General features: G+C 40.2%; 1 protein-coding gene across 6 annotated transcripts in view; it reads right to left on the reverse strand.

The window, feature by feature from the left end:
* elmo1 (engulfment and cell motility 1 (ced-12 homolog, C. elegans)) overlaps nt 1–24,070 on the reverse strand; it is an 89,160-nt gene that overhangs the window by 16,230 nt on the left and 48,860 nt on the right. For 3 of the 6 annotated variants that reach the window (XM_066674112.1, XM_066674110.1, XM_066674111.1), the window contains 7 exons: nt 22,630–22,671; nt 22,356–22,406; nt 22,094–22,216; nt 21,324–21,452; nt 19,015–19,119; nt 18,223–18,331; nt 5,157–5,293 (listed from right to left, as the gene is read on the reverse strand). In XM_066674112.1, the coding sequence (XP_066530209.1) occupies nt 5,157–5,293; nt 18,223–18,331; nt 19,015–19,119; nt 21,324–21,452; nt 22,094–22,216; nt 22,356–22,406; nt 22,630–22,671 (696 nt within the window). Of the gene's footprint in view, nt 1–1,397; nt 1,630–5,156; nt 5,294–18,222; nt 18,332–19,014; nt 19,120–21,323; nt 21,453–22,093; nt 22,217–22,355; nt 22,407–22,629; nt 22,672–24,070 lie in introns of those variants that run through there. The other 3 variants (XM_066674114.1, XM_066674113.1, XM_066674115.1) reach the window with 2 other exon arrangements.

The raw sequence follows: 24,070 nt of genomic DNA on the forward strand, positions 1-24,070 counted from the left end.
ACAATAAGAAGGATGACTATAGCCAAGAAACAGAAATTCAGAGCTCTGTGAAATTGATATTGTAATAAATTTGCAAAAACGTGTGATAGCGATCAAGGCAAGACAAGTGGGTGTGTTCTAAATAGCCAGTCAGAGATGAGGGTTGCGACAAAAAGGCTGAATGGGCAAAAATAGAAGAAAGCCAAAAAGGAAATGCAAAGAAATAAAGGTAAAATTAAGAATTAAGGAAACAATGAAGATTCAAAAAAGAAACGCTACTCACTCCCATGTCCAACTGAAAGTGCTGCTGTCCCAAGATCCTGATTTTCAAATGAATCCTTCTGATAAAATTAGATAATCTGATGCCATACCAGTCATGGTCATATGCTAAGCTGACCCAGCAAACCAGGCATCAAAGAGCATGCTCCGAACCTTTGTGTACACCAGCAGCACTGCCTGCAGGCTGTTTTGTTTTTTCTCTTTGATAATCCACGCAAGCCCATCCTCTGAATATCAAAACAGGCAGGATCCTCCACTCACCAAAACAATGAGCAAATGCAAAAGAGGATTAACCCAAATTCAGTTTTTTTTTGAGTGTGTGGTTAAGAGACAACAACAAAGAGTGAGCTAAAGAATACGTTCTAGCCTATCTACAGCCTGAAAGCGTACACGTGCAATGCATAAACACCGCGTCCCCATGCTCCAGTCAACCTTACAAACAAAGAATATACACCAAAACCACAGGTTACAATACACTAGACTGATGGGAAAATGACCCACACGCAATACTAACATGTCCATTTATAATATCTTGTGTCTGGTGAGGGTGAGTCTACAGGTCAGTGCTAGTGCTCGCTCTAGATTGCTGGGTATTTAATCGCTAGCTGAAATCTGCCTCTAACCTGATTACTACTGGCAGCCTCACACAAAGCCTGCATGCAACCTGCGCTAAGCCACAGCCTTGGCTAGCCCCATCTGTCCATGACCAGGAGACGACACAAACAAGCTCTGAGCCACTAGCCCAGTCTCCGTCCCCTTCCATTCTCTCCATCCTCTTCTGGTTCAACACCTCCAACACTAGACCTCTCTTCTTCATGGTCCGTAGATTTCTTTTGTAGTAGTTTCATAGTAGTCTTTTGTAGTAGTCACTGGAAATTAAGTCTCTAATTTAATAAGTGAATAGCAAGCCTAAGGTTCTAGAAGTTCTCTTCTTGAACCTAGTTTGCAACCAAGTTCTCAAGGTGAAGTATCTGACTGGAAGGATTCAAAGTGAAAATTTAGATAAAATGCATATTACTTAATAATGTAAAAATTTTTACTCCAGTACAGTTTCATCAGCGAAGCTAGCTCCATCCATCTACCTCCATGATGTGTCCAGTGGTGGTCAGACTCAAGCACTGTGTTTGGTCAGTACTCACATGTCACCGTCACCTCCATGTTTGGGAGCCAGGCTCCAGGCTGGCAGAGCCCAGGGTTGCAGAGTGGACAAACAGCCAAGCAGTGAGGCGAGAGGTCAGTGAAAGAGTGTGTCGTTTTGATGACCAAATGGTCTGCTGACGTGCTGCTGATGAAGCCAGATTCTCAGTTAGCCACAGGATGGAGTGTCCAGCTGCCAGCTCATTTCTCTTCACTGGATCAGTGCTGAAGACAGAAAGCATCGCCCAGCAGCTCTGCTTATGTCCATCCCTGTGCTGCTGACTGATTGGATAGAAGCAATGAGGACTCAGCCAATGGCAGTCCAGCCCAGGAATCACGAGGATTTTTATGGCAGGGAGGAGAAATGTGGGGGGGTTTAGAAGAAGAGGGAGGAGCACAAGCTTTTGCTTAAACACAGCCGCTACATCACTACTCTACTCTGCTCGGATGCACTGAGCGCCCGTTTGTGTTCAGGTGCCTGAACTGCTTTCGTCACTCACTGAAGAGTGGGGAGAGGTGGAGGGGAGTGTAGCTGAACGTGAGCAAACTCTCTTTCTCTGTCCCTCTCTTTCTTTATACCCCTCATTCTCTCCCCCCTCGCGCACAAAAGGCATTCCATCTTGCTGTAGAAAAGCTGGAGTAGGAATAATTAGAATACGGTCACCATGGAAACAGGCAAAACGTTGCCTGTCAGGTTTTTGCCCCCAAGAGCATCGGCGTCAGCGAGATCAGACCAGCTTCTCTCCCTCCTCACCATCTCTCTCTCTCTCTCACACACACACACACACTTACCATTTACTCAATTTGACAGCCCAAACAGGAATAGAGAGAGAGAGAGAGAGAGAGAGAGAGAGAGAGAGAGTGGGGGAGGTGTAAGAAAGTGTATACAGACTGTGCCGAAATATGAGGTGTGTATGTGTGTGCAGCATGGTCTCTGATAGAGAGGGTGTGCAGTCATCCATAAACAGGCTCATAATCATCATTTTAAAGTATGTCTGACTGGGCCTTTGCTGCCCAGCACAAAATGGAGGACATACTCACAGATGGCACACAGATAGCAGAGAGAACAAAGAGCATCAGCACCGAGGATTTCTTTTTTGGTCCAAAAAAAAAATTAAAAATAGCAATGCACCAATATAGTTTGAGTGGGCCCTTTGATTTGCACATATTTGTCTAAAATGTTTTTGAATCATACAGCTGTTAAGATCTGACTGATATTATTGCTTAATATATTTTCATACATTCAGTTCAGGATTCACTATAATATCAGAATCACATACATGATGGAATCATATCGTTACTGACAGATACTTCCTTTAAAACAGTTTCAGAGAGGTGCTTTAATTTGACCAGTATTTCTTTATACAAGTTGGGCTATTGTTCTAAAATGCCTATATTTTGGTGTCTCATGCTAATAGTCAATAGGGACCCTGGCTGCTGAATTTATCTAATAGCATTTATTACTAATTAGGGTGTCACCTTCAAGCTGTAAATCTTCATGGAAGCAAGTCTAAATATAGCGGCGTGGGGAACACAATCCCTACAGTGTTTTACACAACGGAATAATTCCACTATTGCACTTTACGATGTAAAACTAACCATAGTGGATCACTGTAAACAAGAGAACAGAAGGCTCTCTCCTATATCCACACAATGCTGCAGCTTCATAAACACACTCACTTCGACTCTGCCTGATTGTTCACAATGCATGTCATCACTCGTTTCTTATTAGAGTCAAATTCATATTTAACAAACCTCACACTGAGAGCAAACTTGAAACAAACCACCTACCAGACTTAATTTACTCAAACAGTATTTTAACACACAGTCAGTTCCCTTTGAGTGTGCCATACCTGCCAGTCTGGTCCTATTTTGGTAATGAGGGACATGAGGACACAGACAGAACTGGGACTTCCTCTGATCACCAGATTAAAATATTGTGCTTTCCTTCATATAATGCATGCTTAATTTTAATGAGGCTGGAATATAGATGAGGTACAAATGGCACCAAATAATTCTCAGATGTGCTTGTCGTGTAAGAAAAATAAATGCTGATAGATTTGATTAACCCAGAGACAAATCTGATTCATTAAGTATCTTCATTAAGCTCAAATATAACCACTTAGGACAACTGCATATTTCTGCCAGTGTTACATTTGCAGAGACAAGTTTGCAGTGTGATTATCATAATTACACAAACAGCATTCTGGTGTACTCACACCTATACACACAAGGGTTAGTTTGTGCCAGGTGGCCAGGACTCTCTATTTAAATCCATAGCTAATTAGTGGCTTTGATGAAAATAGTATATTCAAACAATGCTAAATGTGTGAGGGAGGGAGGAATGGAGGAAAGAAGAAACAGCAAGGGAGAGTGCAAGGAAAGGGGGAAATATATTAATATATATTATATCTTAATATACATACATACACACACAAACTTTCAATTTGCAAACTTTCAAAGAATAGAAGTGGTTCTTTAGGCAATGCATTTTTACTGTAATGAAAATAGCCATTTCCCAGACATCACTTGATGATTCTTTAAGGGGATGAACAATTAGGTGTTATATCTTGCCCTCAGTCTCCTTGTTGGTGACCCATCTGCACACTCTCCCACTACGTTGTCCTCCTCCACCAGTCACCTCACCACTCAAAGCCAGTCCAGGTTTATTACCGTATAGTAGTCTAACTACAACACTGGATGCCTAGGCTCACTTGCCGAATGAGCTCTTGGAATGGAACTCGTATCAAGTCAAATGTGTGTGCGTCATACCTGCCCACATTGGGATTTGAAAATAAGGGAAATTTTCTGGTGCTCTGCCCCCAGGCCATCTCACCACCCTTACCACTATCCACATATACTTTCCTTTAGACAAGTGTACACACAGTGAATTCTAAAACAAATCCTAGGCAACCACTAGCGTTAAAATAAGTGCTTTAAAAATAGAACAACGACAGGGTTAACTAATAGATATAGATACTTGAAACAGAAATGGATATTTGAAAAGTGAAATACTGTTAAAACACTGGTAGTATATTAAGGAACAAACAAAACAATATAAATTTAGTACAGTGAAACCTTGACTTACAAATTTTCAGAGACATGAGCCATCGCTTGGTCGATGTTTTGCTTTAAGATGCGAGCCAAGATCTGAGTTATGAGCGAGTGAGCTTATGCCACCCCCCACAAGGTAGCCCAGCAAGTGCCATGCATCTCTGTCGAATCGCTGTTTTTCGTAACTTTAAGTCTGTAGCGAGTAAGTTAAGCGATAAACCAAGAAAAGAAAACTCCCCCATCCTCCTCCACCTCCGCCAGTGTCTTCGTCTGATCCTCAAGGAAAATACGCTTAATAGAACCAGTTTATTTCTTTACATTCTCTTATCTGAAATATAAGCAAATTGAGTTACGAGCTCGGTCACAGAACAAATTAAACTCCTAAGTCAAGGTATTACTGTACATACTGTTTATATGTATAACTCAAATGTGATTGAGTTTTGGCTTCCAGTCGACACAGAGGTCTCCAAGGTGGAGATTTCTCCGAAATGTTTTTAGTGTTGTTGTGCTGCAGGCAAAACAGGGCTTTTTCAAAATGTTGATATAACACTGAGCCACGCATGTTTCTGTTTACATTATCAGAGCATGTTCAGACTCTCATGCTACCCAGCTCAGTACACTGGATAAATATGTGAAATTGTGTGTGAGTTTGTATGAGAGAGAGAGAGAGAGAGAGAGAGAGAGAGAGAGAGAGATGCTGTCTTTACCTTGTTGAAATCCTCAGATGTGGCTCTCATCTCCTTCCAGGTTTTATTGAGCAGCTGGATGCAGATGCAGAAGAACTCCTCAAAAGATCGGTCATGAGTGAAAAACATGGGGTGGAAATCATGGCAGTTTTCACTGGCTGTGGAGACAGAATCCATGCAATTTTTTATTATTATTGTAAGGCTCTATTTTAAGGCAATCTCTTGTGTGATTGTTATGAGTTGGACTTAACACAAAACGCCTTATATTTTATGTGCATGTAAAGAATTACACAGAGAAAAATGAGACGCATACAGGTGCTCCAGCAACTCTCAATCATCTAACACCTGGGAAAATGCTGGTTCTCAAAAGCTCAAACAAATTTGAGCTTCCACAACCTCAAAACATGGTTGTCCAGTTTTAGCTCTCTAATGTCTCATGTGGGCTCTTCATGCTTCCTCACAGAAGGCCTACCCAGAAATGGATGGAGGTTCCTCACGATGTCTCCTACTGAAACACATCAGACATTCATTTCCTACCCAGAGGACTGTGCTTTCAGCTCTCAAGACACCTACACGCTCAGTCAGGATGTGAAAGCCTGGCTATAAATGGCATTCTGATGGGCATGTTTTCCCTCAATTCACTTTGTGCCCGCTCGCACTGATTGCTCTTTATTCAGAAATGTAGCTGTTCTTCTTGTGAGAAGAACTGAGAGAATCTCCTATTCTCTGTGATCTACTCATCATATTAAGGAATCTGAATGACTGATTTCAAGTCCTGAGTTGATAATGGCAAATTAACAATGTCCTAACACCTTGGCAATTCATTGTCAAAGTACACTTGCAGCCAGGCCACAGTAAATTTAATAGAAAAGCATTTAAAGACTGTCGTAAAGCAATAAGAATTGTAAGGCACGACCTGACCTGCTATCTTACAAACGTTCATTAGACTTGTACCCAAGGGAAAAGCACACAAGCTAGATTAGAGAGTGAATCCTCCATCTCTAGTGGAGGCACATCTCCTCCTCAAATCAAATCAGACCAGGGGAAAATAAAGTTCTGAGCACAAGCTACGAAAGCTGGAGGCACCATCATTGTGTTCATAAGCAGCAGCGCTGAAGGTGAAAATGAAATGGCGGCCACAGTCAGCCGGAGCCCCCGCAGAGAGCAGACTGGTGTGTCAATAACACACTGTTTTAATACAAAACCAAGTGTGCTGCACTTTTGCCACAGCACAATGGTGCTCAGAATCACAGGGCTTGTTTGGAGAGCACATTTAGCAAACCTGGAGGCTTCACAACAGGCTCAGACCCCCGCAGAGGCCAGGTAATTGAATTGGCTCTGCAGAAATTGAAACTTCACAGCATAATGAATGATGCCTGCAAGGGCAAAAGTGGGCTATGTGCCGACAAGTCCAGCCAATAGAAGGACAGAAGTGCCACTGGTCTGCCGGTCAGAGAAAATAGCAAACAATCTTACAGTTATCATGCTCAAATGGTTACAGCTTGAAAGGGTTACACAGATTCAATCTAGTAGTTTCCCTCATCCACACTCGGACAGGTTCAAGGACGATAGGTGTTTGCAGGGATGGAGGGGACGTGGGTGAGGGAGATGGTAGCTGGGGGGCAGTGTCCTTGGCTCATTTCGTCTGAGGAATGAGAGTGGCTTTGAAGTTCACACAAGACGTGACTTCACAGATTCACATAACTGGAACAGCCCAAACCCGATTACTCTATCTCAGCTCTCTACATTAAAGTCTGCTCTACTATAAACATATTTTTAATCAACAATGTGCTATAATTGAGAATATAGGTTAGGTAAAGCTTTAAGTTACAAGCTGTAATCTGTGAAAACATTAAGGCAGATGCAGTAAAATGAACTACACAAAGTAATCAACATGACAATCCTCACATAATATAAATAATTCTCAGTAAACTGAATAATAAGCCTATAAGCATATTCTGAGTTTTTCAGAGGTCTGAGAACACAATCAAATGAACCAAATTTATCAGTAAATGAGTAGTGACCCTACTTATACAAAAGAAATTAGAGGAGAAAACCTTTATTTCTATATATATTTAGCATGAGCTCATCTTGATTATTGAAATATCAACAATTATTTGGTCTGTTTAAATTATGTGCACCATTCAAATAACTCCCCCTGTTAGGAAACTTCAGATTGGTAAACGTGTGTGTTGCCTAAGCACTATACATATTAACATCTTACATTCTTCTATTAAATCAGAGGTTCCCTGGAGTTCAGCTAATAATGCCTGTGGAAAAACAGTGACGTTTTATATTTTCATAATTTTAAAAGTCATTCAAATCTCTGCAACAGTAAAGCATTAATGAGATTTTTCCTCAGACAGTATATGGGACTTGCAGGAGAGATAACTGGGAGTTTGCTCTGAAGTCTAAAATCTAATTAATGCTCTTTCATGCTCCTTTGTTTAAACTGTAAAAGGGAATAAAACATGTCATGCACATATTATTAATTATTCAGCAAGTGTTTTAAAATTAAATTAGACCTCAAATCTTATACCAATTATCATTTTCCATCTCCTACCTTTGGATAATTGTCATCTGATTACTTGGCAGTCATTGATTATATCTGATGACATCACCCTATCACACAGGTGTAGTGTAACACTTTTATCCAGTTATTACACAAAGGCCTTGGTTATTTACCGGCCCTCTGTCACAGTTTATCATTGTTCTAGATGTACTGAGAATGCTCACAATATACTCAGAGTAAGCGCATCATGATGAAATTTATTAAAATAACATATATTGCCCCTACCTATATTCATAATTAATGTCAAGATGCATGTTACTAGCTTAGCAGTTTCCATCTAAGGCAACATCTCTGTTTAGCAGAACAGGATGTATCTTATACCCAGTGTAAAACAGGAATGCCACGCCTCGTTCTCTAATTACTAATGTTCTTTCTTTCTATCTATCTATCTATCTATATCATTTTCTACTAAGAGCACTAAAACTACAAACACCAATTATTTCATTTCTATATGCGGTGTGATGCAATGTTATAATAAATCCTTTAACTGGGACAAATATTCCCTGAAGAACAACAATACACATGTACAACTCAAACGCCTAAATATTTCATCATAGCAATTTGCAAATCTCCCAAGGCAAACAAATCACTGAGCAGGCCTATAAATCAGACATGAGTTGCAAACATCAGCAAGTTCTGGTGACAGGAAACTAGCTAGTGAGGTTTGTGAAGTATCAGTTGGTTGTCAGCAAGTACTGAACATTTCCCATGTCTAAACCTCCTCAACAGTTTAACAGAAGGTAATAACTCCAGTAAAACACACACAACACACCTCTGTTCAGACTTCCTGACACTATGGCTTTTTAGATATAAAGCACCCCATGGAACTGGCTTGTAAGTCACTCACTTGGAATATCTTTCCGCAAGTAACTTTGTATGATTGTGCCCTTAAAATCTGTTATAGTGATTCCACCTGATCACTGCATCAGTTTGACCCCTTTCCACAAGCTTATGTCATTAATCTAAGATTTTAAAAGTCTTTCAATGCAGACTTTCATTCTAATTTCCAGTCCAGAATTTTCTAATTAATGGTAGTTAACAGAACTGTGGACGTAACTGGTCACCTACAAAAACAAAACCCAGGACTAGAAACTGGACTTAAGGTCTGGATTTGAAGAGGTCTTGAATATGACAAATCATAATTTTTATTTCGATCACCTGAAATCTGTCTGCACTAGGTAGATTACACAACTAACCTTCATATTATGATCCTTAATTACTTATATGTGGTTGTATACTGAAAATTGAGATTTAATATAAAAAGGCATCAAGTTTTCTTTTATCGTGGATTGTCTTTTCCTGACAGCACTCTATCATTATATTTTAATGGGTTTTTCCATCATTAAATGTCTCTGTTCAGACTCTGTTGGACTGCTTTTATCTTTGTTGTGCCACGTTGTGCATCCCAGCGAGGACAGCTTCTCCTTTTGAATTTTGTCTCATCTCAGGTTTTTCATCATGCTTTTATAAGTTCTACTTCTGCCATCACCCTTGCCTTGCTTATTAGAGGTTTAAACCTGGATTTCTATTAAGCGCCTTGAGACGATGGCTGCATTGAAAAGCACTACTTAAATAACATAGAACACAGAAAAGAACGTAGTACTTTTCCACATTCCCTTTTATCACAGCCAAGCTCCTCTGAACACAAAGCTGACTCTTCCTGGTTAGAAGTTTTCTTCAAAGTGTCATGCATCACCCACTGATTATATCACTAGTGTAGCAAGGTCATAACATGGTGGGCACTGGACCTCCTTAGGGGAGGAGAGCAGCCCCATACTGAGATGATGACTCAACTTCAATAGGGCTAGAGAGCACAAGCCATATGGCACCAACTATCCTCAGAGCACCAAAATGGAGGACGAGGATTTTTGATAAAGTGGGTCCTGCCCAACAGAGCTTGTACAGTGCACAGAGTAATAAACTTTCCATAGTCTGCTCTGTATTAATGTTAAATCCTGATTTTATATGAATTCCAACCCTCTGAGATGCTTCACTAGGTGTTCTTAATTGATGGAACCAAATCCCTTTAACAAACTGAGCCCATCTGCTAGCACTGGAGCTTCCATATGCTTGGCATGGTTCTTTTACATACTGAAGAAATCCTAAACCCTTCCAAATTTTCCTAATGGGAAATTTTGGGCTAATCCACAACTATAAAAGAATACTCCCTGGATAGTTATGCTGGCAAAAAGGAATTCCAAGTAGGGATGTAACAGATGCAACAGGGATGAAATGTGAGTCTAAAATGGAATGAGATATCTGTTTTCTTTCAATAAGCCATAAAAAAGGGCTAATTGCATCCTCAAGCTTCTTACTCCCATGCACAGACTACAACGGCAACTAACAGACTTGTTCTTAGTTTAGAAACCTGTGGAATAGAAGTCTGTCTTGGCCATTTGAAGGAACACTAATGGTGCTTTTCCACCGCATGGGTCCAGCTCTACACGACTCTACACGGCTTGGCTTGCTTAAAGCTTATTACTTTTCCACTGACAGGCCTCCCTCGCGAAATGGAGCCAGTGACATCATAAAACCCTGTCTCTAACAGGAATCGCTGGCTTTGAAAATCACAACAACGGTGGTGGTAACGTTAGGTGCTGTTTACACATTGTGTATTTGTGTGTTTTTTGGACTGAACACGGCTCTGTGCCCCAGTTTTCACATAGTTTTACTTGTTGCATGTTCTGCTTTCACTAGAAATTTTTGTCTGCCATCAGCCCAAAAAAAACATTTAAACCTCTTCAAAACACCTTGAGGTAAATGTGAAAACTGCCATAACCTAAGAGATTTTACAAGAGGCAGTTTGTGCCAGATTTGAATGAGCTCTGCATTTAGTGGTGATAGACATGTCTCTCTGGCCAATCAGTGCTCTGCAGGATTTACAGGTCACCATTTAGTATCTACTCGGCATGGTTGGAACCAAGTGAGTGAGCTGGGATTGAATATGTATCTGGTTCCAGGGACTGGGTACCAGATTTGGCCAGTGGAAAAGCAAAAGAGCCATATAGGTTCCATTCAGCGGGAAAACGCCATAAGTAAGATTTGTTATTTTTGCTCTTGGGGTCTCAAAGTTGCACAGTGTAATTTGATTTTTACATCAGCTAACTAAAAATCAGGGGGGGGGGGGGGGCAGAGGTGGTGTCCTACCCTCCTTACATAGTGCAGTTTCTGCAGTGCTGAACCAAGAGTAGCAAGAGAGATGCTTTATTTTCCCTATTACAGGTCAGTGAAGCATCGAAATGATTTTAAAGCTGTCATTTTATACTACCTAGGGTTCCTTTGTGGTGCTAATACTCCTGCATTCTGCCTTTATATAAATACATTTATTGTAAGAACATAATTAAAGAAACACGCAAATACTCACTGCTGAGGCAAAGCAAGCAAAGCATTCAGTGTAATTTTCAAACTGTCATTTTTCACTGCGAGTGGATTTTTCTTGCCCTGAAGTCAAATTTCATCCTCAGTGGAGTGAGAGAAGTCTGGCACTGACAGCAGCATGATCCATCCATCATTACACATCTGAAACGAGCGCATCACACTTGGGCACTGCTAATTATGTCAGAGAACAGCCGGACACACAAGTCCAGGCTAAAAAATAAATAAATTAATTAATTAATAATTAAACAAAACTAAATAAGTGAGGGAACATCTGGGCAGACGCTCTCTGACAGAAAAAGTGTGGAAAGCAGGGAGGGAAACAGGATAGACTTGCTCTGCAAGTCACCTTGAAGGCAAGGGCTGAGATGAAATGATGAATGCACAGTGAAGGGTGCCATCCTGATCTTAATGAAAGGCCCTGCAGGCCTGCCAGTCATGCAAAGCTAGGGCAGGGGAGAGAAATCACCAGCAGCCCACCAGCTGTCTTAGAACATCCTTAAAGAAGTCAACCGTCCCTCTAGTGCCTGTCAAAATACAGCGCGACTGAAACCACTTAAAACTTATAGTGCCGAGTTCCCCTCCACTCATTCATTGTCCACCATCATTAGACTGTGGCATAAGAACATGCCTTAAGAAGACGCACAACAGGTGCAATATAAGGAAGAACTTCAAGATTACTTCACAGATGCTGTAGAGTCACTTTCTTGTTCTATACACAGCCAGTCTTCAGCTGACCAAGATGGAAGCAGTCACAAAGATCCTTTGCCTGAGCTGACAGCTGAGGAGCATCAGCTGAGGAGAGCCAGAGCTATTGCTCCTGGCAGGTTTGCTACTGTGATGTAAACAACAGACTGGGGCACAGCAGATGAGGTCTGAGACAGCTGCCCAATCTGTTCACACATCCCTTCTCCATCTGATACACACAGATACACGTTCAGGCACATGCACTCATACCCAATCTTATCCAATACATTTTTTGTATCAACAAATCAACCATTTATTCTTCCCCTGACTAGACCAACTATCTATTTAAATTCAGGGCATTCATTCGGCTGAGACATGTCCTGCACAAATACTCTGTCTGACCTATATGTGCATGTTCATAAAAAATGATGCGCTTGAGACATTGTACTGTTAGCACATCATTTGTAAACACAGAAATTGTGTCTCAAATAACCCAGCCAACAAAAAGTGCACAACAGCATTGTTTAAACAACCACTTACTTTTTTTTCATGTTTTCTTTTCGTTTATTTAAAATGTACTTGAATATTCAAGTCATTATATTAGACTATTTCAAAAGCTTTAATACAACACAATGTATAACAAGATTTTCACTCATGGTAACAGGTACAGCACTATCCAAAAGCATCTAAGATTATTATTATTTAAAATATGTTCTAAAAGCTTGTATTCATTTTATATTACAATAAATACAAAAAACAAATACAGTAAAAAAAAAAAATTCTAAAAAATGTGTAGATGTGTTATGAGCTAGCGTGAAAAATAAAGTTTGTTTTCAGATATTCTCTGTTTCTCTGTTGTTAAATTAAAAACACTTGATTGAACATAATGAAGTATTAACCTCTATAATACGAGGTATTGGATGATAACTTCAATACTAGAATGCCATTAGAAAAGATTTGGAAAGGGATAAATCAATACATTCACACCCAGAATATAACTACAGTGGAACCTCTACTAACGAACGCCTATACTAACGAACTTTCCAAGATACGAACCGGGCGTATGAATATTTTTTGCCTCCACCAACGAACCATGACTCTAGAAACGAACCTGAGCCTCCGCCGAGCCGGCGGCTGGAAATGGCCACTGACCCCAATAGGCTTATTGAGATTATTTGAGATTAGCAAATTGTAGTTTTAGCAATTAAGCATTAGTGTAAATAGCAGACATCGAAATTTGTGCTAAGTTAAGCCGTATCTACGCTTCGTCTCCCCACATTCACCCACCTACTCTCCGTTATTCCACCCACCCCCCACCTCCCGTCATACAGCCAGTGCCGGTGTTACTCCTCCAGCCAGTCGTCACGTCTTCAAGGTAGCGATGTGTAACCACTTAAAACCTTTTTTTTTTTTAAAAAACCACATTAATTGCTTTTCCATTATTTTAAATGTGGGAAATTGACTCGAGAAACGAACTTTTTCACTTATGAACCGGGTCACGGAACGGATCAAGTTCATAGGTATATGTTACATTGTACTTACTGTAATAATGTTATTTGTTTTTATTCTAATATTTAACTCTTACTGCTCCTATAAACAGCTTTTTAAATCTCACTTTCTCAGGTGCCTAAACATTTGCACAGTACTGTGTAACTAATTACATCTTGCATACTAACTACAATGTTTTGATCAGTGAAAATGCAATTACATTCTCTGGTTTCTGTATTAAAACATACGACAAAAACTTTGGTCATCAGATGACCGGGCTATGCTGTGTTAAATGTTAGCATCTTCAAACGCAACACAAAATGGGTAATACACATGAGAGCCATTAGTACGATGCTTAAAATTTCAGCTCCCGAAAGAGGTAGTATAATTCATGTGTTCTTTTCACATTCTCCCAGTTTACAAGAATAAATTAATATCTTTGTCATATGAAGACATTATTTTCATTTGTGTTTTCAATGAAAAACAATATTCATGTTCCCAGCATTATAGTTGTTCGGGTAATGCTTAGTTTTATAGTTCCGGTCATGGTTGTAGAATAATTGCTTTAAGACATTTAGCAGGGCAGACACCATCTGCAATCTCCATACCCCTGCAACCCTCTGTGAAACAAGAACTCTTATATGGTCATATGAATATATCAGTGCTGTTAACAGGTCCTTTCCGTTCCAAAGGAGGCCAAGGGGATTACATGAAAGCCCTTATAAAAGTTTAACCAACAGGAACCAAATCTCCAATGTACTTGGTTCTCCACATAATTGCTTCTATGGTATCCAGAAACTGGAATTGTGAATGGTCTTATTAGTGCGCCTAGCAGGTGTGAGAGTAAAGTGCTAGTGCAGCACCGGCTGTCAATATCTGATTAACAAGCTGAAAGCCCTATCCACTTCTAATGTGTGTAGACTGGTAGCAAACTGCAGAAGCAAAAAAATACAGACAAAGTGCAAACATTCTACGCTGAACAAATACACTTTTGTGCTTAACAAGACCTTGGGGAGCACCATGTCAAGAGATGCCCAACAAGTGCTTTTTAACAATCCACACTACATCTTTTTACTTGGCACCTGGGCAACAATTAGGGCTGCCAGAGAACTGCTCTGGCTCAGATGACTGCCTCGGATAGTCAATCCCATGGGCATTTCTAAGGCTAGCCCAGGCATGATGCCTGGTGTCAGTCTAGAAAGTGTGTCAGGTCTCAGTGGGAAGACTCTGAGGCCCAAGAGACACCTCAGGAATTTGCAGCTGCAGATGTGAGATGATGATAACAGCTGCTGACGTCCTTAAGATGGTAAGTGCCAGCAGAGGGATGACAGTTTTAAAGTAGCGACATTGCAGGGACATCAGACTGACCTCATTCCTGATTTCTTATTACATACATATATACATACATGCAAGGTCCAGAATTACTAAGTCCATAAGGCTGCTTTAACTTCACTATTGGCTATCTCAAACTGCTAATCCATTTCCCATCAAAAAATGTGATAACACCATATATCTATAAAGAGAGAGATAACATTCTGCTGTCATTTTTTTCCATTCCATAATAAATATTACATATGCTTTTGAAACAGAAGAATGAGAAGTCATCACTGGGTGCCTGACCGTCACAGTTTCCATCAAGTCTTTGGCAAAAGGAACATGGGGAGCTATAAATCTTTCAGGTGCTACGGCTCTCACAGATGAGGTGAGCCAGGGACACCTGGACACATGATTAATGCATATGCTTACAGGAACCCCGGCCAAACAAAAGTGCTCCCACTCCTATATCACACTAAATCCTTTGTCAGTTTATTAGGTAAACTCCTTACCCTTATTCATATAATACACAGTATGCAGTGTGTCTGTGTGTACACACACACACACACACACACACACTGTAAGTATTCAGAAAAACATTAGAAAATCCAAAATAAGTTTGAAATGTGGAATATCATATAATTGAAGCAAAATACAGTTCTATGGATAAATACAAACTGGCATAAAATTGTTTGAAGGAGAATGGTGAGAGTCATGCAAGTAAACAGATGGGCTACAACTGAAATAAAATAAAAATTACATCTAAATTTCTCTCTGGTGTGCAGAATGTAATCACTACTGAGCAGTAATTCCCAAAAGAAAACTTTTCTAGTGAGTACATTGGCATCAAAAGTGTACAGTTGAGGAGAAAGACAAACCTAGGCTCCTTTTGTCTCATGCTGATTCAATGAGTCCATACAGCCATTCACTTTCGTGTCAGCAGCTAGCAGTATTTGTGTGAAATACAGCCCACATTAGTTTCACATCTGAACGTTGTTATTTAAAAAAAAACAAACACTCCATATAATAGCTACTCTTTATGCACTTTCAGAAGGATGTTTACAGCATGTTAATGCTGCATGTACCACAGCATATTCTAAATGGTTCCAGGAATATGATATGTTTTAATTGGTTCAGTGGCTTGTGCAGCTCCTCAAAGATCTGTTTGAACTGTTTGCAACAAGACTACGTGTAAACATAAAACTGCCCCATTTCGGGCACACATCAGACAGCCTGGGTTTTGTTGTAGTACTATTTTTAAACACTTACATGCCAACTACAGCCAACTCCTCAGAAATGCATAGCAGTGCCATACACATTACAAAGAGCATAAAAAAGAAGCAGATTTTCAGGGTAGGATAGCTTCAGTAAGGTAATTAGTTTGCTATGCTGTTGTTTTTTTAGGTTGTCTGAAAACAATGTGCCTAATTTCTGTGAAACATTACATTCTCTGACTCTAAGTCTTGATTTATTGACAAGTGCCTTTATTATAGCTGTTTCAGATGTGCACACAGCTTTTTGACCAACAAGATGCACTATAAGGCAATAATAAATAATGAATTCATGAAAGGTATTTCAACAGTGTCAATGTATAAAAGATGGAGTTGAATATATTGTTTATGTATAATTAGCTTGGCCTAATATTTTGTCAGGGAGTATAAAAGGGAAATGCAGTAATTCCTGAACAGTATCTGCTGCTGAATGTTAACACTTGTGTTAACTCGATTCCTCACCTCACATAAATACAACTATATGTCACAAACTTGACGAAGCTGGAAATGTAATATAGGCATGGCCATTTTGCTGAGAGCATGTCAACCTTGTGGACTACACTCCTACCCGGTTCCAGAGTGCTACCCGGATCTTTTATATCTTCTGCAAACTCACTGCTGCTTCTGATAACTTTGAAGAGGCACTTGGTGAAAAACGGCATGAAATTGCTCAAAGGCTTTTCACTGAAATCTATCAAATTACCAGTAAACACAGCTAGAGGAAATCTGTGCTCCAGTGAGCGTAGGCCTAGCCTGCTAAGCTTTTCTTTTATGAGGGTGTGGAAGAAAATGATTCAGAAGCATGTCTAACTGCATCAAGATTAATTCTCAATAATCTATTTTTCATCCCTGACATCCCAATCAGCTGCAAGTTTGAGATGAGTCTTCAGCAAGCAGTAAGAAGCGTTTTTTTTAGCCTTGGCTTTAAGCGGAACGCATTATTTTTAATGAGGAATTACATTCACTTTCGTCTGCTAATTCACTTAGTTAAGATTTCTGGTGGTTTTTCGGTCGGCCGCTTGGCCATGTCACAGCCCATTTGGCCTAAATCATTTAAAGGGCCAAGAACATTGAAAGGCACTATCCTCCTTGCACATTAATGTTTCGCCTCCTTGGCTACAATATCTCTGCAGTACGAAGATCTACGGAACACTCTGCTTTAAATAATGCCCATGTTTATTTCCAGGAGTGGGCTGTATAGCTGCTAATACCTCCTCCCACTTTACCTGCATTAAACTGCCAAATAGAGTTTTCAGATGATGAAATGCTTTGCTGGAAACAGTAGCTGGGTCTTATTCTCGTGCTGGAGTGTTTAACGTATGCATTGATTCACTGGGTGAGCCACAAACAGTGAAAGATTTGTAGCAGGATTCACTTTTAGAGGCGCTGCTTCATATTGTGTGTGACTGAACAAAGCAACAGATTTACTGTGCTTTTGCATTTTTTTGCCCCCACACCCACCCACACAGAGACGTGTGAAAACAAAGCCACTTTTTACTGAGTGTGGCTTTAACGTAAAGTCAAATCAAACCCATACCTATGTAAAAACATAACTACTCTTTATAGTACGGAGTCAATAGCCGGACTATGCAGTATTCATTCATTCATTGTCTGCAACCACCAATCCAGTCCAGGGTCTGGAGCCTACAGGGAATCACTGGGTGCAAGGCAGGAACACACCCTGGAGGGGCTCCATTCCCCAGCAGGGTGACACACTCCCAAACAGTCATTCGCATCTATGGACACTTTTGAGTCGCCAAACCACCTACTGGCGTGTGTTTTTGGACTGTGGGAGGAAACCGGAGCACCCGCAGGAAACCCATGCGGACAAGAGGAGAACACACCAAACTCCTCACTGACAGTCACCTAGAGCAGGAGTTTCCCTCCAGAAAGAGGAGCTGTATGTGTGAACGCGACCACCTGCAACATTTGAAAGAAAGCACAGGAAATGTTCCGGTGTTTCTCCTGCATGCAATGCACAGGCACTGTGCCACGCCTAAAGCTCATCTTTCATCTCCTGCTACAAGAGTGTGCTTGACACCTGGCGCCTGTGAGCTGTGAGTGTGAAAGTCATCTCCGGGATCTCAGTTTCTCTAGAGATTCTTTGAAGTATATGTGTGAAAGAGGTACAATACTTCAGTTATCTTACTTCTTGCATATTTCATACAGCCATTCTTATATTTGGAATGCAGAGATGATGGTGTAATAACAATGGACAGAGACTTTTGTGCTGTTTATCCCTTAAGCCTTTTTCAGCTGCAACTGGAGCATTCTATGGAACAGATTTCAAGTCCATTATTTTCATAATGTTGCAATGGACAGCGAAATGTGAAAGCAGGCTTGACTCTTAACTGAGGGCATAGAAACAGATCACACTTACGTAACTCTCCTACTTTAAGGATCTCACAGAGCATTTTGGTGAGCTCAATACTGCTGCGTCCAAATGGACACTCATGCTTGTCTTCTCGACTGCTGTTCTCCAGAACAATCTGAAACAAACAAACATACATATTAGAGTTGAAAAGTGGAATTAACTGAAAGTCTCTATCTACAAAATCTAATAAAAATTTACATGTGCAAGAAAGAGAGCATCTCGTGAGTTTTCACACATGATATTTTGAACACAGATCTGACAATATGACAAAACGTGTGTACCCTTAATTCCAAAGAAACCACTAAAATGGGATAATATTTGAAAAGCAGTTGCATCAATGGCACAATGCTGCCTTAAGACAGCTTCAGGAGATATGCTTAATCATTTTTAGCTTTTTATAATGAATATTTTGCAGTAAGACCCACACAAAGCTAGATTATACTCTTTGCCAATGTTAAGAGAAATGGAGTGGTTTTAAGCTGGTCCTGTTCATCCATCTCTGCTAAAAATTTAATTTTGACACAGGACTCAAAGGATTCAAGCAGATCAATAAACCACTTAACAAGGACAAGTATGGAATCCCTTTAAATATTAAACACCTGCAATGCTATAAGAAATTCAGACAAAAAAAACAAAACAAAAAAAACTTATATTTGAGCTCTGTCATCTTTACTTCACTACACTGTAAAATCAGAGAAAAACTGGGTAAACCTTACACAACTGAGTGTGTGTGTCTATATATGAGTGACAGTTATACAGAGAGGGAGAGAAACAGACAGATAGACAAGAGAGTCTTACCCTGATATAGGAATCCTGGTGGTGTCTGGCAAAATACAGCATATTATCCAGAGCCAGCATCCCTGGAGGAATCTGTGTGAAGTCCACTGCTGGGTTTACATGATTCTACATACAAGAAAGGGAATACAAAACTGTTTACCACACAATTTATTCCCATTTAGTGAAGTTAACAATATATTTGCATAAACACAGCACAACAAAATACACTATTATTACAATATGAACTTGTACTGACACAAAACAAACACAAGCATGAAAGGCATATTTGTGGGATTTGCAGATGTTGGGACAGATTTGAGCAAGCACTTGCTCTGCCCATGGTAGACTGTTGGAACTCAGATGACCAGCTGGGCCCCTTGGAGGCCAAAGAGACAACTAGAAACATGTCTAATTATAGTAAGGCAAAGAAACTTAGAAAATGGTGAGGAGCAGCATAGCATTTTTAGACAAGCACTGCAATACTCACTAATACATAATGGAGAGAGGGAGGGACAGAGCGAGGGACAGACGGACAGAGAGAGAGAGAGAGAGAGAGAGAGAGAGAGAGAGACAGAGACAGAGGGACCCTAAGTGTATCTAAGTGTATACAGGCCCTATTAAATTGTGTAGTAGACAAGTCCTAAAGTGCCAAGTGGGCTTGGAACCTAAGTTGGAGGCAACAGACCGAGTTGGACTCAGAAAGACAGAACGACAAATATACTAAGAGAATGAGACACACAAAACATCAACTGGGCTCAATCAAACATTTCTAAATACATGAACACTCCAAACATGACTCCACTGAAAACAATCAAACTTACCATGAGGGCACCTTGGGTCTGTGTGTATGTTTGTAAGTTCTTTCACAGCACTGTAGGATTTTAGGACAGGCCTTATCAGTGGGCAGCACACAGCAACATGAGCGGGGTCTTTAGAGAGCCCCTGGGGGCTCAGGGGTTTTAGGAGGAAATGACAGCTTAGGCTTCTTCCTCATCAAGCCACGACCAGTGATACGGTTTCTCACACTGTCAGACATAACCACCCCACTCTCTCCTACACTCTCTAGGCCGTGTGCTTTTACTCTCACTCTCTTCCCTTAAGGTGGGAACACATACTTCAGTTTTTACACAACAAGATTTCTGAAAATAAAACTCAAAATGTGAACGAAATCTTTGAGACAAAACAGGTGCTCTTAGAATTAAATGCCAGTGGTAACAGCAAAAGTGAGATGGATTCAGCAGTTCAACAGAAAGCAGAACATGTCTTTTCTTGTATTTGATATTGATTAGATGTTGATGTTGATCAGAGAATCTTTGTACAATTTGGCTGCAGGAACACTTGACTGTTAAGAATACTACAGAGTCTACCATACCAATGCGGCCAACATTTTATATGCATCCTCTTATACCACATCGCATGCAATAAATACAGTTGACTGCTGAAATGCCCAGTTCAGTTTTACAGAAATGGTTCAGACTAATATATTTTTTTATTCATACAGCAGGGTGCAAAAGACAGCTCTTCATTAACTTAATTTTCACTTTACAAAGTCTTCAAGTACAAGCCTTTTTTTCAGGGGATAATTCTGGGGAATGAGATATAAGAAATCTATTCATCTTTCTTGTTTGAGAATTTTTTTTTTAATCTGCTTTTTTCAGAACTATCACGCACACACACAGTCCTAAAATGCAACCCCAAACATGAAAATTTGATCAAGGTGGATGAACGGGTTTCTTATGTCTGATCTCCTCTGAAATACCCCAGTATATAGAAAATTCCCTTTTCCTTGTAACACAAAGCACTCCATAAATGCATCAACATATGCTGCTTGGTAAAACACTAGCAGAACATCTTGGAGCCTGAATTACAGTACATTATATTTGCAGTTTAAAGCATAATTAAAAGGCACACCTTGGCCTAGAGGTAACTATGTAAATATAATTTTTGGCCACTTTCAGGTCACTGTCCTCTTCCACCTCCAGAACCCACAACACCAGACCTAAAAATTCCACTTGTGTCACATGGATGCGGCTGTTTGAGGTCTGTCTGAAGAGACCTCAGGAGGAAAGCTGTATGCGTTATCACAGCTTAAAGCCAGCAGTGTTCTGCTCTCAAGAATGCATGAGGGAGCAGTGAACTCTGTAGCATATCAGTCAAATTATGTTGCTTGTTAACACTACAGCACACAAAAGACAGGGGGATGCTGAGTGTTTACAGCGTGCTTCAAAACGATGCGTAACTTGAGAGACACAATAAGAAGTCTTTCTGAGCGTTTGAGAATAAACAACAAAGAAAACCAAATGTAGGTGTGGGCTGTGAAACAGACTTACAATGAAACCAAGCTTCTTGTAGTCTCTGGTGTACATGGACTTGCGCTTTTCAATACTGCCACTGTTGTTGGACTCACACTCAACATCAAAGGCAATCCTGCGAAGCTCAAAGATGATATCTCTCTGGGCCTGTGAATGAGAGAGAGAGAGAGAGAGAGAGCACAATTATCTCATAAGTTGTAAAGGGACAGGGAAACTGAGTAGGAGAGCAGGAGTGAGAGGCTGACGGACACAGGGAAAAGGAAAGGGAGAGGGAGAGAGAGCTATGGAGCTAATGTGCACATTTAACCCTTTTCGATTAATTAAACTCTGGTTCCGTTCTGGATTCTTATAACCTTATTGCTATTCAGCAAACTGGCCTGCATTTGTATCGTCATTTCACAGAGCTGCTGTGTGTTTTATCCAACACAGCGCCTGAGCCATATATAAACAGAAAAAGTCAGGAGAGTGTCACGACAGTTTTCTATTTCCCTGTGATTTTCTTTTCTGTTTTTAAATCAGAATGCACAAGCAGGTCCACTGAGGCACAACTCTTTAGTCGATGTGCTCTTTCTGGAGCTTCTTTAAGCAAGACATGCCCACAGACATCACAGTTTGTGCTGAAGGACATTCTATTCTTTGGTTTCAGCTGGGAATAAATATTTTTATATTGTATGTTGGAAAACATATTTATGTCAGTGCAAACGTGTTAAACTATTCAAAATTAGGTGTATAAACAGGAACACAACCCTATCCATTTTGGTAGGAAAGACTTGAGAGCAAAGACGCACCTGGTCCTGAGGGTCCATCTTGGTCATCATGCGGTCCTCCAAAAGGTTAAAAGTCAGCACCTGCAGCATGTAGAGCTGGTGGGCCATTTCATCATTAATGGGCTTAGTGCTCCTGATGACACTCTGAAAGAAACAAAATATCAGCCTGGTTTTCTACAAGGAACTAACAGAAATGCGAATGAATTAATTACAACACTCCATTCGTGTGTGTGTGTGTGTGTGAGAAAGAGAGAGAAATAGAGATAGAAAGAGAGAGACTCACTTGGAGAATAATGGAGCGCAGCTGCTTCTGTGCAAGGATATGAGCCATCTCCTGCCAGCAGACACAAAAAGATACATTACCCACAAACAGCCCACAAGACTGAAGAGGGAAACCTCTATAAAGTCTTAAAGAAAATACAGCAAAAACATTCAGCTCATGAGAAGTTACCCAAATGAAGGGGAAAAAAATGAATAAAAAAATTGATATAAGAAGCTCAACAAACAGCAGTGTGCTAACAACAGAGGGGTTTATAACCAATTCAGAAAGCACTTACAGTGAGGGGACAATCAAGGATGTTCACATTGCTCTCATCAAACTATGGTTACAAACGCAGCAAGGAAGAGAAATAGAGAAACAGATATTGAGAGGGAGGTAAAGCAAAGGCATTGTTAGTAATGCAGAAAAAAGTGAGCAGTGAGTCAGCGAAACAAATACAAAGGGACTTCCCTCTAGCTGTATACCCAGCTGCAGATCCATTCGATTTCTGTGCAGCCTAATATGTCTTCTATAGAAGTGAAGATCACAATAACCTTTCTCAGGTTTTAGAACAATACTGTTATGATCTAACACTTGAGAATGTGGGGTAAATCTTACTAATCCATCTTGGCTTTCATTTTCATATATTACTGAAGTAGGAGTACCACAACAATACGTTTGGAGCCATTAATGTGTGCTTGAACACATTCAGCCTGATGTCTCTGATGGTACTCAGGGACACAACTATGTGGTTCACTGCTAATCTAGAGGTCTGGGAGGGAGTTTTTGCTGACCAGCAGCCCTGCCATGTAGCCTCAGCGTCTGTCTGATTGGCAAAGCAGAATGGCAGTGAGCTCCAATGTCAGCAAAGTATTGAAGCAAAGACAACCTGTCTTACTCCCCACGGTCAGCATAAGACAAGCCTCAGATACAGAGCAGCAGCACAGGAAACACCTGTCTAACATTGCTCTCTTGTAGGTGTAAGCACACAGACAGACATACTCTTAAAATCCCATAGGACTCACACATACACACACTATGCCTTATGTTAAAAGACATCATTAAATCCATTGTGTGGCATTGTTAAAGAGCTGCAGCATTTTAAGTAAACCACACATTTAATCAAAACAATAAAATGTGTGTTTCACTGTCAGGGGTTAAAAGAGTATTTCAGAAATTGTTCTAAATTTCTGCCTAATTCATTGGTTGAGATGAAACTTTTCAACTGACCCAGTTGCTGTGCAAAAGTTGTAAGCTGTATGACTTATGTATGAACAGTTTATTTTAAATATAATTTTTCCCTAGTAAATCAACAGCAATAAAACAAAAGACAAACTGAGGCACCTCACAAATAAACCCAAGTCATTACAGAAAAACATCGGAAAGACACCGGACTGATGCACAACTCCAGACCAAACAGCAAATTCAGAGTTATATTAACACTATTAGTGTTAAATTAACAGAGAGTAAAAATGTAACACTCATCAACACTTGCAGTGTTAATTTAAAATTAATAGTGTTGATTTAACACTGGTGAATTCGCTGTACACAGACATGCTAAGCTGGTTTTGTTCAGGAATTTATATAGCTGTGATGTCCTGTTTGTAACAAATACTGACATCTGATATCAACCAGAAGGTAGAATCGCAAAAGCTGAGAGAACCGAATGCCTAGAATCAGTACGTATTTACACTGATTTGTTAAAAGTTCTTGACTGAAAAATGCCCTCTTAACGTCTG

The sequence above is a fragment of the Hoplias malabaricus genome, chromosome 6 (genome assembly GCF_029633855.1).
Source record: "Hoplias malabaricus isolate fHopMal1 chromosome 6, fHopMal1.hap1, whole genome shotgun sequence".
NCBI classification, from domain to species: domain Eukaryota; kingdom Metazoa; phylum Chordata; class Actinopteri; order Characiformes; family Erythrinidae; genus Hoplias; species Hoplias malabaricus.